The sequence below is a fragment of the Physella acuta genome, unplaced genomic scaffold, assembly GCF_028476545.2.
Source record: "Physella acuta isolate Inbredline_101_S28 unplaced genomic scaffold, ASM2847654v3 ptg000507l, whole genome shotgun sequence".
Lineage (NCBI taxonomy): Eukaryota > Metazoa > Mollusca > Gastropoda > Physidae > Physella > Physella acuta.
In genome coordinates, this window is record NW_026732026.1 from 252,922 (window position 1) to 273,032 (window position 20,111).

Consider the following 20,111-nt stretch of genomic DNA (forward strand, 5'->3'; position numbering starts at 1 on the left):
GGGCCATTTAGTTGTTCTGATGGCGTCTTTGTGGGCCATTTAGTTGTGTTGATAGCGTCTTTGTGGGCCATTTAGTTGTTCTGATGGCGTCTATGTGGGCCATTTAGTTGTTCTGATAGCGTCTTTGTGGGCCATTTAGTTGTGTTGATAGCGTCTTTGTGGGCCATTTAGTTGTGTTGATAGCGTCTATTTGGGCCATTTAGTTGTGCTGATAGCGTCTATCTGGCCCGCAAGTTGTGCTGATAGCGTCTTTATGGGCCCACAAGTTGTGTTGATAGCGTCACTTTGGGCCCGCAAGTTGTGTTGATAGCGTCACTGTGGGCCCGCAAGTTGTGTTGATATTGTGTCTGTGTGCCCGCAAGTTGTGCTTATAGCCTCTCTGTCAGCCGTCAAGCCCCCACCATTACCACGTTGAGCTGACCGATCCTTTCTGACAGGGCTGAGATCTCCATCGAGAAAACTGCAGACGCTATCAGATGGATGAAGGGGGGGGGGGGGGAGGAGGGATTAATTTGGTATAATTAATTACATCGAAAGCTTGGACAAAGGAAGGGTGTCTTGGTGCAAAGTGCATTAAGCATTGCGTCATTGTTGTCAGAAACCAGAGTAAGTATGTTGCGGGTCAAGATGCAGTGTTGTACATGTTGTCACAATCGTAAAAAGTTGTTGTGGTTGTCTATCGAAGCTGTTTAGATTTACATGAGGCCTGACTAGCGTTATGTTTGTAGCACGGCATTGGGCGGAGATAGGGTAAGGTTGTTGTATCGATGACCTTGAGCAACAATAACAAAATCTGTTGACTTTTTTGCTTTTCATTGTGTGTGTGTATGTGTCTGTGTGTCTGTGTGTGTTTGTGTCTGTGTATGCGTGTGTATGTCTGTATGTGTGTGTGTGCGTGCGTGCGTGCGTGTGTGTGTGTGAGAGAGAGAGAGAGAGAGAGAGTAATTAAGGTTTAGTTAAAATGTGCTACGTACGGAATAGGGCTGGTAAGTAGGTCACCAACCAGTTCTACGGCTCAATAAAACCTGCATGAGCCACAGAACTGGTTGGTGACCTACTTACCAGCCCTATTGTTGGAACAATAAGAGAGAAAAATTAAAATAAAATATTCCAGATATAAACTGATATTGCGAAACATGCGGACGGCGCTCGCATGATTTGCCCCTCTACAATAAAGAAATAATCAACGCCCTCCGAGTTTGCCGGGAAAATTTGACAGTGACGTCCAATATCTGGATCACACTGATCCCTCAACCCCCCCCCCCCCCTGCTGCTGCAGGCCTAGAACCAGTTAATTGGTCATTGTTCCAAGGTCGTGACCTTACACTGCTGTGGGACCCAAACAACGGATGCTGGAACCCCTAAACGACGTCACACGCCGGATGATGGGCCGCTTTTGGTCCGGTCGTCTGATTGCGTGGTGCGTGGGAGTGGATCAAATCCCTGATTATGCTAATGCCTGATGACATCCATGCCCCCCGTCCCCCGTCTCCTGCTCTCATGGGCATTTAAATTTTGTTCTCTTAAAAAATGTAAATAAATTATGCAAGGACTTTGTGTTTTTTTAGCCATTTTATTGTTACAATTAGTTGATGCGCTTCATTAAATGGATCATTTAACACAGTTTCACGGATACCGATATGTAAAGAGTAATGTACACTTCAAGATTATCTGTGGGGTAGACAAGGTAGAGAGAATAATTATGTTCTTATGTCTTCGGCGTATAACATGCATAGTTTCAAGTAGAGTAAAGAATACTCTTTGAACCTAGCGATCTATTTGGGCAGATGTTTCTTGACCTCGGCACATGAAGGGAAGCTGTGGTCAGCACTTTGCCCAGTCGCCTTTACTTTCCCTAACATGAGTTAGGTACCCATCAATGCTGGGTGGACTCAGGGACGTTTTACTGTTTGAAGTGTGCAGCAGTAAAACGAATCTGGACTGACAAAATTGCCCAGAAACATAAAAGGGGAAAACAGTATGTTGACATATGTTTTTAGCGCAATTTCCATTCTGGAGAATTGCGTTTATTAACCCGTCATTTCTGGATGGATGGATGAATGGATGAATGTGTGTCCGCAGCTTTAAGTCGTATCTCCTCCTCAACGAAGCAATATCGATGACTAGTTCCAAAAGCAATTATTTTAAGCAACTTACGAGGATGAGCATAGGCCATAAAAATTCCGGGTTTCTTTCATGGATTTCCCGGAAAAGCCAAAAAACCTCGAAAAAATGCAGTTTTTGCCCATATCTCGGTAACCAGACCACTTAGCGACTTGAAACATGTACCAATCGATTCCTGACATAATTTAGAACAATATTGCCGAAGAAAGTTTTCAAAAATATCCTTTCGTTCGGTCACAACAAATTTTTTGAATTAATTAAACTTTGGACCGAATTAGTAGGCATTTTTTCCAACCACACCACACGCGTCATCACGTTCAATAGCTGCGCCATCGCGTTCAATGGCTGCGTCATCACGATCGGTAGCTAGGCGCGCAATGGTTTTTAGTCATGTAACTATATTGTAAATAAAACATGTAAAATACTGAAAAAAAAGTTAATAAAAAAAGTTTTAATAACTAACCAATGGTTTTACTAACCCTGCTCTTGATTTACGCTACGACAAAGCTATTTTTAGATAACATAAGGAAATTGCGCTTAAATGTCACTAGACTTTTTAATTAACTTGTTTAAATATATATGTTTTAAATTTTACAATACGAGTGTGGCTCTTGTCAAGTTTTCCATTCCTCGATGTGGGACATACACGAGTTCCCAGCCCAGAGTTTATTATAATACCCTTACATAGAACTGTTCAAGATCCGTCTACTTTAGTAAAGTGAATTCAACACCACCAACTCATCAAATGGCAACTCTTTGGGCAAGATTTGCGGAATCTAAAACCTAACGATTCAAATACTTTCATCCAATGCTTTAACTGGGGAAGGGGGATCTTTGATCAAAATATAGAATTAAGGCTGTTAACTCCCTTTTGGAAGTCATCTTTGCGGACACAATACTTACTTTTGGAAGTGCCTCGCTACACAAGTCCAAGTTACAAGAATTTCAATTCGCTGGTGTAACGTGGCGACATTTGGACTGATCAGCTCGACACGGACACAAAGGACTTGACGGACACACCAGATGTAACCTGCCAGTGTGGGCAATATAACAAGGTGGGGACCGTTGGATCAGGTTAGGCTTTGTGTCCATAACATTATAGGCGGATACTGCAGTAAGTCCAGTGTAGGGCTACTGATAGGGAGAGTTACAAATAGGGCGACAGAGGTATAGAGGCACCAGACAGAGCTCGAGAGAGAGAGAGAGAGAGACTTAGACAGTAGACTAGGATAGAGAAAACAGAGACTTAGACTAGGGCAGAGACAGAGAAAAAAAGAGGGCTGGGGGGGGGGGGGGTGAATGGGTGAGTTAAATATGTATGGAGTGATTAGCCAACTTGGATGAATGGCCAATAAACCGTATACATCAATGTCTGGTGTCTGTCTTTCTCAAGTCTTCTTATGTCACGGCCGACACGACTGCAGACAGATAATCTAAAAAAAAAAAATGATTGAGTTCAAAGTTAAGCGACTCGTGAAAAATAAATTGGACAGCGCATTTCAATTTCAGTCCACGTGCTCAGTGGCTCGCGCGGGGCGGCCGGTGGGTCGGGCGACTAATTAACGCTCACCACCAAGTAAAAAAGGATGTTATTGTCAAAGCGGTTCTCAAGAAAGCGGACCGCGGGCCTTATACGAGCTATGTACTCGCGCATTGCGACGAGAGAATGAAAAAGAAAAACCGGGCAGGTCTGCGTGGTTAGGGCCTGGGTTAACGTTGGACTCTTCCCAACACGGCACCCCGTGCTTGCCAGATAAAGCATTAATTAATGAACCTGATTTATTGTTATTGTTATTAATTTTGCGAATCCGCTTCGGCTTGGGGGAAGGTCGCTTCTCTATAGAGACATTTCTAGAGGGACGCGAGAGTGGCGTCATCAATCACGTGACTCCCGTGGAATTAGCCGCGCTTGTTCAGTGTTGTTGTTTTTTTATGGTAAGGGCGATAATTCTTCTTGTCAGTGAAGTGAAAGCAAATGTTTACGAGGTGTTTACAAATGTCATTTACCCTCATTTTTTTATTCCCTCGTTTCCTTTTTTTATAATTTATTAGAGATTATTCTGAGACTATTTATTAGTTTTAATTATCCTTGAGCCTCATCTCATTAAGTTCACCATTTGAATGGCGTATCCTTAAGCCTCATCTCAACCAAAAAAAGTACTAGAAGCGTGATTGCCTACATGCGGTTTTTCTCTATATAGCTAACTAAGCATGAAGTGTGGAGCGTGAAGTATGAGGCATGAAGCATGATGTGTGAAGCATGAAATATAAAGCATGAAGTGTGAATCATTAAGTGTGAAGCATGAAGTGTGAATCATGAAGTGTAAAGCATAAATCATGAAGCATGAAGTGTGAATCATGAAGTGTGAAGCATAAATCATGACGCATGAAGTGTGAATCATGAAGTGTAAAGCATGAAGTGTGAAGCATAAATCATGAAGCATGAAGTGTGAATCATGAAGTGTAAAGCATGAAGTGTGAAGCATGAAGTGTGAAGCATGAAGTGTGAAGCATAAATCATGAAGCATGAAGTGTGAATCATGAAGTGTGAAGCATAAATCATGAAGCATGAAGTGTGAATCATGAAGTGTAAAGCATGAAGTGTGAAGCATGAAGTGTGAAGCATGAAGTGTGAAGCATAAATCATGAAGCATGAAGTGTGAAGCATGAAATATGAAGCATGAAGTGTGAAGCATGAAGTGTGAAGCATGAAGTATGAAGTGTAGAGCATAACGTGTGTAGCATGAAGTGTGAAGTGTCATTTAGGTTTTTAAAAAATTGTTTTGTTTTGATGTTGTAACAACGTGTTCTTGGTCCCCACTACCTAACCAGGTTCTTATACTAATAAACTGTCTGCTTTTAAAAATCAAATGTAAAATAACAAATAACAAATAGTGTTTCAAAGAAATGGGAATTGTAGTGACGAAGAGTTTGGGTGGGGAGAGGAAGGGTGACGTCTAGCACACCACTTCACTAACACACCTCTGTGTTTGCGAGTGCACCTTAGCACATCACTGTGTGGTGAGTGCACCTAAGCACATCGCTGTGTTGCAAGTGGACCTTAGCACAAGTCTGTGTTGTGAATGCCACATTTTTGTTTAACCTTTAGGTGTGTGTGTGTGTGTGCGTGTACGTGTGCGTGTGGGTGTGGGTGTGGTGTGTGTGTGTTTCTGTGTGTTTTGTGTGGGGGGGGCGTCTTTCGACAGTTGATACAGTAAAAACATGTCATCGGTATTTTATATATACATAAGCTTTTGTTTCTTTATTTCATTCGTTGTTCTAACTTGACCTCCATTTGACCCCCTCCCTCCACAGTGGCATGGTTCACCTTCGACCCCTCCATGACCCACCCGGACGTGTTGCTAAGCAACAACAACACGACCATCACCTGCAGCACGTTCGACCACCGGGTGGCGCTGGGCAGCGTCGGCTTCAGCAAAGGCGTCCACTACTGGGAGGTGACCTTTGACCGCTACGACAACCACACTGACCCCTCGGTAGGGATCTGCAGGTTCGACGTGGACAAGAGTGTCATCTTGGGTGAGTTGCAATCGGGAAAATCCCGTCTATTTATAGTTATAGTTCTATCGAGATTGCTGGATCGGGAATACTTTGTTATTTTGTGCTAATTGATTGAATCAGGATTTCGCGTATAACTATTAATATTTCTAGCCTGGTGCTAGATACAATATTGAACTTTAAAATATACAGAGACCTAGTATATTAGTTATTTGTCAGGAGCCTATTCGTCTTGTGTTTTATTTGTCTGAAGTCCTTTTGGGCGCGGATCCGTTTTGTTTGGGCTAATAAGGTGGAAGGGGTTTGAACGGGGCACTGTACTAAATGTATAGTAATTTCAAATGTAACTAATGCATCTAATGTGATGTAGTATGAGTCTAATTTTGGGAAACATGGAACTTTTTTATCGCGCAGAAATATTTCGTTCACCTCAGTTTGTTGTTTGACGATTGTCTTTCTCTCTTTCTCCCTCTCTATCTTTCTCCATTTATCTCTGCCTCTTTCTCTATCGCTCTCTCTTTCTCTCTCTCTCCCTCATTCTCTTTCTCTCTCTCTCCCTCATTCTCTTTCTCTCTCTCTCCCTCATTCTCTTTCTCTCTCTCTCCCTCATTCTCTTTCTCTCTCTCTCTCCCTCATTCTCTTTCTCTCTCTCTCCCTCATTCTCTTTCTCTCTCTCTCCCTCATTCTCTTTCTCTCTCTCTTTATATATATATATATATATATATATATATATATATATATATATATATATATATATATATATATATATATATATATATATATATATATATATATGCATTTATGTGTGTGCATTGCATCATTGTTCAGTAAATTTAAATTCTCTGCAGTGTGGAAAAAGGTAACTAAATATTAATAGTAAACAGTATCTCCCATTAATGTGTTTAAAACTTTGCAGGGGAGGCAATGTTTAAATATATATTTTTTTTACTTTGTTAAAAATAAACAAAAGTTCAGCAGTACTAAAACAAAACAGAAGTCAATGTTGTATATTACGCATAATATGTATTTTAAATATTTTATATACATTTTTTGTCAATTTTATATACTTTATGGGATTTCAAATTTATTTTTAAACTTAATTTAAATAGAAAACTGTTGAATGCTTTAAATACATAATTTGTTGAATTGTTTAACTACTTGTGTAAGTTTTGCTCCAACATTTTTCCTTGGGTCTCCTAGACCAAACATTTAGCATTCGTTTTTACTTTCTCGTATAGAGAAAGACTCTTAAAAAAATATAATAATCATTAAAAAAGTTTTTAAAAAACCCACGTTTTCTGATTGAACTAAAAAGTAGAAAATAAAAGCTATAGATCACAATAATGCAAGCGATCACTCTACTATACTTTCATATGTTTTGTGCGAAACATTTGTATGTTTTTATAAGAATATATATATATATATATATATATATATATATATATATATATATATATATATATATATATATATATATATATATATATATATATATATAAAGCTATTTATTTCAAATAAAAATAACATTTATTCACTTAATCCTAATTAAATACCAAAGTATTGAAATAAAAATGTTAGTGGCTCTTTAAAAACTGGAAAATTTCGTAAATTGAAGCTTTTGGCTCCTCCGTCTCAAAAGGTTGCCGACCCCTGTTCTAAACAATCATAACTGCCGGTACTGTGCTGTTAGTGGGAGAACTCTCCACTGTTTTGTGGAACTACCTGTCTAGTACTTTATAGAACTACTTGTCTAGTACTTTATGGAACTACCTGTCTAGTACTTTATAGAACTACCTGTCTAGTACTTTATGGAACTACCTGTCTAGTACTTTATAGAACTACCTGTCTAGTACTTTATGGAACTACCTGTCTAGTACTTTATAGAACTACCTGTCTAGTACTTTATAGAACTACCTGTCTAGTACTTTATAGAACTACCTGTTAAACGGTTTATAAGCGTACCTGTCTTATGGTTCATGGAACTACCTGTCTAATTGAATATAGAACTACATGAAATAGTTCATGGAACTACCTGTCTAATTGAATATAGAACTACATGAAATAGTTCATGGAACTACCTGTCTAATTGAATATAGAACTACATGAAATTGTTCATGGAACTACATGTCTAATTGAATATAGAACAACATGAAATAGTTCAGTGAACTACATGTCTAATGGCTCATGGAACTACCTGTTTAACGGTTTATAGAACTACCTGTTAAATGTTTAATGAATGAAGAAATCACCTGTGAAATCACCTGTGAACTCACCTGCGAGCACCTGTAAGACTGAATTCCCGACCCAGGTTTAGTCTGACTGGCTAGCCACATCACCACCAAACGGCCGACCCTCATACCTGCTTATAAACAATGGATGGCCCTACAACTAGATGCAAGGAAGAAGGTCGGCTCTAACTGCACACAGACTGCCTCAAAAACAGAGCGCTACATTCTTTTTACAACATCTGATACAAACAGATGCAAGGAAGAAGGTCGCCTAAAACAGAGCGTAACCATTTTTTGCAAACACTTTCTGTAATGCCGCAAATTGTCCGTGGAAAATAAATTCCACACGCGCTTATTGAAGACACAAAGAGAACGCAATGAAGCGTCAACCAATGTACAACCTAAGTAAAACTTTTAATAAATTCTGAAGTGATCCAGATTTAGCCAATGATTAGTGCAAGTTGGTAGTTATCCGACTTGGTGTGTATTAATTTGAAAAAAAATACACTTCACAAATTTTTCGGTCAAGGTGAGGTTTTAATTAAAACATGGTGCTTTTTTTTTTTTTTTTTACATCGCAATTTTTTATTTTTGTTTTTGTATCTCAACTTTAAAAAAAACAACTTAAAAACTAGATCCAATCCATTCTCTAACGCGATCGTGAGGCGCGCGAACCGGGGGGGGGGGGGGGGAATGTAAAGCCCAGGGGAGTTTCAGGAGGTGCCAGGGTCTCAGGTCAAGAGGTGTCAGCGCTGAGTCGGCTGACGCCTTTGATGTGTGCCTTCATCATAAACACCGATAATTGCTCATTAGGACTTGAGCTGACAAATGGGACGTAACTATTATAGAATCAAGTCATTGTCAAGGGGAGGTAAATCTGGAAGAACTTTTTTTTCTATCTTAGACAAGTCGAGTCTTATTATAGAAACATTATTGGCAGGAAATTATCCACATTCCAAAGATTTATATGAGCTTTTTTTATTTACATAGCTATTCTCAATTTTTTTTTGTCACTTCAAAATTGTTAATTTTTTTTTCACCACAAAATCATAGGTCCTTGTCACAGCAATATTCTTAAATTCTGGTCATATCTTATGTCTACAAGTTTTTTTTAAGTTATTCACTTCGACGCAAATTCACAATATAACAGTACTCTGTACTTTAATTTTGAGACATTTTTATGTTGTTACTGATATACTGTGCATCTATTTCAGAACATTGTACTTTTATGATGTAGCACTACTTTTATACTGTGAAACTGTACTTTCATACTGTAAAACTGTACTTTTATGTTGAAGCACTACTTTTATACTGTAAAACTGTACTTTTATTTTGTGACACTGTACTTAATTTTCTCCAACACAAATGTTTTTATTTTGAACTAGAATTGTAACAAATTCAAACCAAACTGTTAACTCCACCCTGGCGCCCTAAGGCAGGGGCGAACACTACCACTAGTCATCTCCGGTTCGCGCGAGTTGTTAGTCATGGTGATTTCTTAATTATTTCCTCCCCCTAGGCGAGTCGCCTCCCATAGCCTCCTACATCCTGGCTAGTTTTTTTTTTTCCGTTTCTCAAATCTAGTGCTTACTCTCAAAACAGCTGCTATCGATTTTTCTTACAAAATCCTTCTGACACGTAAGTAATTTTAATTCAGTATTACCGAGGGAGTTAGGTTTTAAAATGCTTGTTGTTGCTGAGTTTACCCCGGGGAGTGGGAGGTGGGGGGTTAGGGGTCAAAACATGTTAGTATTTTAAGAAGATTGCGAGCTTATAAGTAATTATTAAACAACGAAATATTTGAGAAACTAATCCCCATGCCTATTTGTAAAAGTTAAGCTAACGCAAAGTAATAAGACTTCAGCTCAAACTAAACAAAAACAAAATTTCAACATCCAAACAAAAACATTTTTTTTTTACTAAGCAGCAATACCCTAGATAAGCCAACAACAACAAACATGAGAGATGAAGAAAAAAAATCCAAGGTTTTTGTTTTGTATGTGTGCACGCAGATTAGCAGTAAAGCTGCTTAAAGATAGAGCTATGCTGCTTGGTGCTAATCCCTTGCTGCTTAGTGCTAATCCCATCGATTTCTACTGTTTGGCCAGTTGAAGATGGTGCCTACATGTCAATTAGAAAAGTATTCAAATGTAATTAAAACTAATAGAATGTAATCAAATGTAAGTAAAACTAATAGAAAGTAATCAAATGTAATCAAGGCAAATAGAAAGTAATCAAATGTAATCAAAACTAATATAATGTAATCAAACGTAATCAAAACTATTAGAAAGTATTCAAATGAAATCAAAACTAATAGAATGTAATAAAATGTAATCGCATTTTCTTGTCAGTAGAGTTAGTATTAACTAAGTAATTTGGGTCTATAATCTGGATTTTTCAGCTAAGGAAATTGCGAAGAAATAAAACGATATTGTATTTTGTTGTTTTACACATTTATTTTGCAGCCTATTAATAACTTGTTCACTGCGGGTGCTAAAGATCGTTCACTTGATGGCGTTCGTGTTCACGTGATGATGTTCGTGTTCACGTGATGATGTTCGTGTTCACGTGATGATGTTCGTGTTCACGTAATGATGTTTGTGGTCATGTAATGATGTTTGTGTTCACGTGATGATGTTCGTGTTGACCTGGGGGTTTGACAAACTTAGACATCGTGTCATTAAATGATCGCTGGAACTGTCGAGATGTTCGACACCCCACCCACCCCCTACCTCTGATTGTTAATATATTAGTAAGAAAATCTCTGGTCTAATTTTAGCTCACTCTACCTACAGTAGCTTGTTAATTGTTTACAAACCTTATCGTTGAATATAGTGACCTATCACCGGGTGTCATAGGCCTGTGGCCGATACCTAGAACTTTAACTGAGTGGGTTCGAAACTTCTCTACCTCTGACTGATTGACTTATACATCTACTTTCTTGACATGGATAGATTTAACCAGCTTGTTAATGGACCAAACATTATGAACCAAACCCTTGATTAGCCCTAACGAAATAAAACCACTGATGACATATGGATTAGCCCCAACAAAATAAAACCACTGATCACATATGGATTAGCCCTAACGAAATAAAACCACTGATCACATATGGATTAGCCCTAACGAAATAAAAACACTGATGACCCAATGGCCCTGCTGTGGGTCAGCACTGGACTAACTCAGAGAAATGTTTTTTTCTCTGTCCTGTAGACACGTTCCTCTTCTGTTAGTCGCTCAGAGCCGTGCTAGCAAAGTGAATTTGATTTGATTCAACGATTTCATCAAGTAATCGATTCCTTACACGATTACACGAGTCCTGCCCCCCCCCCTTTCCACACACGCACACACCGAACGACATACGTAAACACAAAAGTCAAAGACGTAAATCAAAATAATACTAAAAGTCTTAACCACCCACCTTATCATCTGCCTCAAGCAAACAATGAACTACCCACCTCAACCACCTACCTCAACCACCCACCACAACCACCCACCTCAACCACCTACCTCAACCACCCACCTCAACTACCCACCTCAACCACCCACCTCAACCACCCACCACAACCACCCAACTCAACCCAACTCATCCACCCACCTCAACGACCCACCACAACCACCCACCACAACCACCCACCTCAACCACCTACCTTAACCACCCACCTCAACCACCCACCTCAACCACCCACCTCAACCACTGACCACAACTACCCACCACAACAACCCACCACAACCACCCACCACAACCACACACCTCAACGACCCACCTCAACGACCCACCACAACCACACACCTCAACGACCCACCTCAAACACCCACCTCAACATCCCTCGCCAACAACAACAATTTGATCAAGTTTAAGCCCGACAAATTGCTTTCTTTGAGCACCACTTCTCGTGTCACTTGTACAATGTACTGTAGCGCGGTGCTAAATTAGATTTAAGTGCCAGACACCAAGAATAACAGAACTGACTAAAATACTAAAAGATTCCTTCTCCATCCTCCCACCACCCCCATCTTTAAATAAACAAAATCCACCCTCCACCAGTCTCCTCAGAAAACCAACAGATTTTAATGGTTGAGCTATAAGCAAATTCGATAATATTTTTTCAGGTCAATTATTTTAAACTGTTATATATTTTTATTTTATTTTCTGAATTTGAAAACAAAATAATGCAGTTAAATTATTTTTTCTGCTTCACTTGGAAAAACCAATCGGTTTTGACAATTTTTCCACTTGAATAGAACGAGTTATCTCCCACGGGGATCCGTTTTATCTCTGCTCCGTTGTCGGGTGATTGCCATTGTTTTCTGTGCATGGTTGTTGTTTTGTTCTTTTTGTGGGATTGGATTTAAATGAGCGTCTATCTAAGCTTTGTGATGGTGATGACATCTTGATGTTAAGCAGATGACAGCGGCAGATAACTCTAACTTAATTACATGTTATTGTTCAAAACATATTGTCGAGTCTCACATTTCTCCAAGTTAAGTTTAAATTGACGCTGACCTTTAGTCTGAAGCCCTAAAGACTTGACCAGACGCGATCAACAACAGATTTTCGCGGCGAACAAAAACTAAAACATTACAATAGTCTGTGCATCAAGGATGTTTAAAAATTGTGTTCTACTTTTGCACACCCCACCCCCACTGATCCCCCCTCTACTGACCTCATCATCACTGACAGTCATACATAGATACACACACTTGCTCTCTCACACACACAAATTAGCTCACACACACACACAAACTTACACACACTCACTATACCAACACGCAACACAGTGTGTCCATCTTCTACCCACTGTACCGAACACGGTTCCCAGTTCAGCCGCCAGGGTAATATTCACCGAAGAAGTCAGCGACGAAGTAAAATGACAATGAAAACAACAAACAATGTTGCCAACTATTTGAGCCAGGCCATTTGCGTGGAGCTTGTCTTACACGTATGCCGGCTTCTGTGCCGGCTTCTGTGCCGGCTTCTGTAGCATATCACGGCAAGCAGCTGCTTCACACAACAGCCACCACCGTCATGTTGCCTGTTGCTCCCCCCCCCCCTCCCCGCCACTAAAACAACAGCTCGTCATTAGTCCAATTCCACGCCTGCTAATTGCCGGCACTTCTCCAGAAGACCGGCTACATCACCGGCACCACAGTTGCCGGAATTTTTTTTCTCTCTCCATTAGCTGAATTGTTTTACAGCACCTCAGATATAAGGAGGGGGGGGGGTGTTAAAATGGTTTAAAGTTACAAAGTTAACAATTGGTCCAAAGCGTCAAGAATTGAAAGTTAACTATGAGCAACATTAACCCGTAAGTCTCGAGTTCGAATCCGGGTTCAAGTCAGCAGACCGTCCCTGAGTTCACCCAACTCTGATGGGTAACTAACTCACGTTAGGGAAAGTAAAGGCGGCTGGGCGTAGTCCTGACCACACTATCTCTTTATATGCCGAGGTCACAGAAACAAGTGAACTCTACTTCACTTGCCCCATAGACCGCCAGGTTTGAAAGGGAAACTTTACTTTTTTATGAGCTACATGATCAGATGACGTGATTGGACGGTGGGACGCATCCGAAAGTGTCAAGGTCGTAATCTGTACTCGTGTCCATTTGGATGTCCCTCACTCCACCCAGATCTGATGAGTGCCTGACTTACGTTAGGGGGAAGTAAAGTCGACTGAGCAGCACTGACCACACTATCATCTTGTATGACAATGTCACCGAAACTCTACTCGCCCTGCACGCTGATATAGAAACACTTTTAAAATTAAAAAGTTTACGTGTTGCCTTAAGTAAGAAAATCTGCCAGTGGTCAAACATGTTGGAGACAGACACGTCAAGTGATCCAGTTGGTGCAAATATTGGTTTGCAGATATATCATTAGTGTCATTGAGGTGGGATAGGTGTGGTCGAGTTTGTAAACGCTCATGGTCGCTAAACCGAATAGTCTCGAGTTCGAACCCCCGGGCAGATGAGGCTCGTTAGCTGGGGACAGCCACTCTTCTATAAGAGAGACAATTCCAAAATCAAACAACTGCTGCCTTGTAGTTTGTTCTTGGTTGGACAAAGGCTATGAAAGCAAATCCTAAAAGAAAATCAGGCTGAAATCGGAGTCAACGGCCTGTATGACGTATAACAAATTGACACGTAATACTTAATTTTGTTGGAGAGAATCTATTCCATTCCAACATTAAAAATTAAAAACAGAAAAGAAAGTTATATAATTATAGTTCTTCGTATTTAGAACCTACTTGGTAAATATCACTAATATTTCTGACGAGCCGGCCCGCGGCATAACATACGCCGCTATTTAGTTGTTTCTAATTTTCAATACAATTCATAATTTGTGAATTCGACAGTACCAACGCTGACACTGAAAATATTTCTTTAAAACACTATAAGTAGCTCGTTAAGGACCATAACCCCCCCCCCTTCCTTCCCTCCCCCCCTCCTCCCCCCCCCCCCCCCTACGTTTAAAATCGTTGGCTCTGCTTGTAAACATTTAGAGTGAACACAGCTCACTAAAACCATGTAGGGGTGGGGAGGTAGGGAGAGCGTTTGCAGCTTGTTTTCTAACGGCTCGAGGAAGAGAATTATATATATAGATAATACCTAAAGATTGTTGCTACATGTGTTACTTAATAGCGATTACTCGTCAAGTTTACAACAGAAAAAAACTATGTTCGTTTGCTAACTTTTATCTGCAGCCAGAGTTTTAGTTTAAAAGTTTTAGCGTATGAAATAAGTGATTTATTTATTTTAATCACTATATTATTGGTTTTAACATTAGCAATATTATTACTTCCCTTCAGAACTTCAATGTAGTAAAGGGAAACAACCATAACTTTATAAGTCATTAAAATACAAATACCCTCAACAGTTATGAAAATAAAATTTTAGTTATTCACTGTGAATTTAGACATAAATATAACCTTTCGTGTACAATTTGTGTCGGATTTGTACTTTCTTTGATTTTAATATTATATTTTTGTACTATTGTTTAATCAATAAAAACTAATACCAAAGTTCCAATAAAAATTACAATAAATATGTGAAGAAAATCATTTAGCTCACTAAATAAAACGCAATTAAGTATAGTTGTAACATTACTAGCGACTAATTATTACAGAAATTCATGTTTACAAATTCAATATTAAAAATAAGGTTATGACAAAAATCTTCCTAGACGTGTAATAGCTATCGTATTTTGTCATGTCAAAATCTTTTCAATACATTTGAAAACGCCATGCTCTTAAGATTGCGATAGGTGGATGGAACTTGGAAGTATTTCGGAAGGCGCCGTGTACCATCAACACTCCTGTTGTATTACTTGACTTGTATCTTCAACCAAATTTTTAAACAACCAACCACAGAATAAAGCGGGATCTAGCTACCCTACACCTTCTCGTATATTCGTATAACAGTAGGGGCTGGGCTGGCATGTCAGGGTATAGACAGTCAGGTTAGTGAATAAACGCTAGGTTTTGAGGGTGGTGGGTTTTTTTTTTAGGGTTGAAACGTTCTTAGAATATACTGCTTTATGAGAATATAATATAAAATTATCAAAATCTGAAGGTTTTTGAGAAATCCGAAATAGAGGGAAACACAACTTCTAATGAAGGAAATCTCTAAAAATTGATAGAAACCTAGGATCCAATTAGCTCCTTTTACAAGTAATCATGTTCGCCTTACTAAAATAGTATTCAGGTTATCGGTTTTTCGGGATCCGAAGGAAAAGTACAACATTCGGATAACAGAAATCTAAAACACATTGATATAAACCTAAGCGTAGGATCTAATACTTATACTTGTATATGAAATTTAGTCTACCTGCTGAACAACATTCGTATACCTCATATGTTAAACAATATGTATGTGCCTCATATACTGAACAACATTTGTATACCTCAAATACTGAACATTCGTATACCTTATATACTGAACAATATGTAAGTGCGTCATATACTAAAAAATATGAGCTTCATATACTAAACAATATGTATGTGCCTCGTATACTGAACAATATGTATGTGCAACCTTCCCGCTAAGGCGAAAAAGCTAGAGTGCAACTTGTATTTTGTGTGCGCGGAATTCTAAAAGTTTTATACAAGGCTATAAGTATTTTAGAAAATGACTGCGCGGCAGGTCCAAAACTACTGTGCGGCCGCGCAGCTTAGAGGGAACATTGTGTATGTGCCTCTTATATTTAACAATATGTATGTGCCTCATATACTAAACAATATGTATGTGCCTTGTATGCTACAAATTAACGGTGCATTGGGGGAAATCCAACCCGAAAACTAAACGATTCCTCTATTAGAAGTTTGTTTTGCTGTTTTCACTTTTTTTTTTTTTTTTTTTTTTTTAGAAAATTAAAGTTTCGTTTTTATTTATCTATTTTTTTCTAGTGAGAGATTTTGCATCAGAAACGTTCTTAAAATATCAGGACATGCTTTATATATATAAATCTGTGATCACGATGTCCATTATTCTTTACCCTTATCTACGCACTACCTACGTGTCAAAACATCGGGAAAACCCATCATTCTCATTGGAAATCCCCGAAGTGGACACGAAGCCATTACCGTAATCAATATGTATATCCTATATTCATGTTTGAAATCAAATTTCCAAACTGCAAGAATCGCTTAAACGAATACCACCGTTTAAATCACGCATGTGAAAATAGGATAAGACAATTACTTGACTGTTTACAGATATTTAGACTCGCTATTGGCCCGATCAACGCCGGTATAATTCTATCTGGTCCCTCGGTGTACACCCAACACGATCCTGTTGTCCTGTTTTTTTTGGCTGCAAGTCTCGCCAACCCGTGAACGGTAGATCTGATTAGCCTTCTGGCTGGGTTCTCCTGTTTAGGCTGCGCACTGCAATGCGCAGTGACAGTAATTGGCGACGTTTCCGGGAATTGAATTGATGACGTCATAGACCTCACGACATAAAGTACCGGTCAGTTGAAGACTGCACGTGAGAATTGATGACGTCATAGACCTCACGACATAAAGTACCGGTCAGTTGTAGACTGCACGTGAGAATTGATGACGTCATAGACCTCACGACATAAAGTACCGGTCAGTTGTAGACTGCACGTGAGAATTGATGACGTCATAGACCTCACGACATAAAGTACCGGTCAGTTGTAGACTGCACGTGAGAATTGATGACGTCATAGACCTCACGACATAAAGTACCGGCCAGTTGTAGACTGCACGTGAGAATTGATGACGTCATAGACCTCACGTCAGAAAGTACGGTCAGTTGTAGACTGCACGTGAGAACTGATGACGTCATAGACCTCACGACATAAAGTACCGGTCAGTTGAAGACTGCACGTGAGAACTGATGACGTCATAGACCTCACGTCAGAAAGTACGGTCAGTTGTAGACTGCACGTGAGAACTGATGACGTCATAGACCTCACGACATAAAGTACCGGTCAGTTGTAGACTGCACGTGAGAATTGATGACGTCATAGACCTCACGACATAAAGTACCGGTCAGTTGAATACTGCACGTGAGAATTGATGACGTCATAGACCTCACGACATAAAGTACCGGTCAGTTGAATACTGCACGTGAGAATTGATGACGTCATAGACCTCACGACATAAAGTACCGGTCAGTTGTAGACTACACGTGCAGATATCTGATGACAGATCCAGTTACACACAGAAATCTACACTGTAATAAAACTCGACATAATTAGTGATTAGGACCTTAATGAACGGATAATTTTATAGATATGGGTCATGAGGAGTAAGCTCATATTTTTTTATCATTGACGTTTAATTATTGTTGCACAATAAAACAACAATTTAATGGTATGACAACATCTTTTTATTTTTCTAAACTCTTCACGTTGTTAACTTACATTTTTTTGGCAGTCATTTTGGTGAACATTCAAATCCTAGCAATAATCAGTCACATACGGGCAGAGAGCATTCACATTTTAGCAGTAAACATTCACGTTTTAGCAATGAACATTCACATTTAAGCAGTATACATTCACATTTTAGAAGTAAACATTCAGATTTTAGCAGTATACATTCACATTTTAGCAGTAAACATTCATATTTTAGCTGTTAACATTCACATTTTAGAAGTGAACTTTCACATTTTAGCAGTAAACATTCACATTTTAGCAGAAACATTCACATTTTAGCAGTAAACATTCACATTTTTAGCAGTAAACATTCACATTTTAGCAGTAAACATTCACATTTTAGCAGTAAACATTCACATTTTAGCAGTGAACATTCACATTTTTGACAGTGAACCAAACGTGTTACACGTCTGCCCATCTTTAATCACCCAAGCGTGACACGTGATCTGCACGTCTCACCTTCCCTCACGTGCGCCCCCCCCCCCCCCCTGTCATCGTGACCCACCACGTCACTTCCTGACGATGCCAATGTTTTAACCACAACCGGCACTTCACTCAAATTTTCTCACCCCCCCCCCCCCTCCATTACACATGCTGCGTCAGTGAACCCATGTTCCTCGCGTCATGTTCCTCGCGTCATGTTCCTCGCGTCATGTAAGACGTGCCGCACGTCCTATAGACATGCACGTCATGCTGACGTTAAAAACATGCACGTCCACTGTGGTCTCCGTGTGAGTTCTTAAATTTAATTACACGACCCCCACCAGGACACTCAACGTGTAAATGTGCGTGCAACAAATAGATGGAAATCTAACAATTTGACATGGGAAGCGATTGGCACTTTTTTAAAGACGGCCTCCCCACCCCCTTCCACTCATAAGCTTTCAGATGTAAACAAAAGATAATTAATTACTTCTTTCTTACATAAATCAAAGAAAACTCAATCAACCCCCGACCTAGTTAAGGGACTAATTTTTTTTTCAGTCACAGTTGGCATTAGTCGGGTATAGGGCATAAGGAAATTGTTCTTAGAACCATCCCGAGAACCATCCCCAAACAACATCTGCCCCCACCCCACACACCATCTACCCCACACAACACCTGCCCCACCCCACACAACATCTGCCCCACCCCACAACATCTGCCCCACCCCACAACATCTGCCCCACCCCACACAACATCTACCCCACCCCACACAACACCTGCCCCACCCCACACAACACCTTCCCCACCCCACACAACATCTACCCCACCCCACACAACACCTGCCCCACCCCACACAACATCTACCCCACCCCACACAACACCTGCCCCACCCCACAACATCTGCCCCACCCCACACAACATCTACCCCACCCCACACAACACCTTCCCCACCCCACACAACATCTACCCCACCCCACACAACACCTGCCCCACCCCACACAACACCTTCCCCACCCCACACAACATCTACCCCACCCCACACAACACCTGCCCCACCCCACACATCTACCCCACCCCACACAACACCTGCCCCACCCCACACAACATCTGCCCCACCCCACAACATCTGCCCCACCCCACAACATCTGCCCCACCCCACACAACATCTACCCCACCCCACACAACACCTGCCCCACCCCACACAACACCTTCCCCACCCCACACAACATCTACCCCACCCCACACAACACCTGCCCCACCCCACACAACATCTACCCCACCCCACTCAACATCTGCACCACCCCACACAACACCTTCCCCACCCCACACAACATCTACCCCACCCCACACAACACCTGCCCCACCCTACACAACATCTACCCCACCCCACTCAACATATGCACCACCCCACACAACACCTTCCCCACCCCACACAACATCTACCCCACCCCACACAACACCTGCCCCACCCCACACAACATCTACCCCACCCCACTCAACATCTGCACCACCCCACACAACATCTACCCCACACAACATCTGCCCCACCCCACACAACACCTGCCCCACCCCACACAACATCTGCCCCACCCCACACAACATCTACCCCACCCCACAACATCCGCCCCATCCTACGTGTCTTGTACTTCCCGTCCACACCTCACATAACTTTTACCTACATCAAAATTTGCTTCCTGGCCCTCGTGTAAAACATATAACACCTAACCCCCCCCCCCCACCCCCGCCCCGCCACGTGTAACAGAACCCACCCCCCAGGTTGACGAGGTGCATGTAGCGTGACGGCTTCAGATCCGACAACCGTTTAGCCGTCCATTTGGTGGGCAGAGTCCATGACGCGTGACGCGTGAGCTAATGACTCGGCTCTACCCCCCGTCTATCTGGTCATGAGAAAAC

At 40.7% G+C, this 20,111-nt stretch overlaps 1 protein-coding gene across 1 annotated transcript in view; it reads left to right on the top strand.

Moving 5' to 3' along the window:
• Positions 1-20,111, top strand: part of LOC131944749 (E3 ubiquitin-protein ligase TRIM9) — a 198,590-nt gene that overhangs the window by 164,474 nt on the left and 14,005 nt on the right. The window contains exon 8 of the mRNA XM_059305552.1: positions 5,440-5,664. Within this exon, the coding sequence (XP_059161535.1) occupies positions 5,440-5,664 (225 nt within the window). The remainder of the gene's footprint in view (positions 1-5,439; positions 5,665-20,111) is intronic.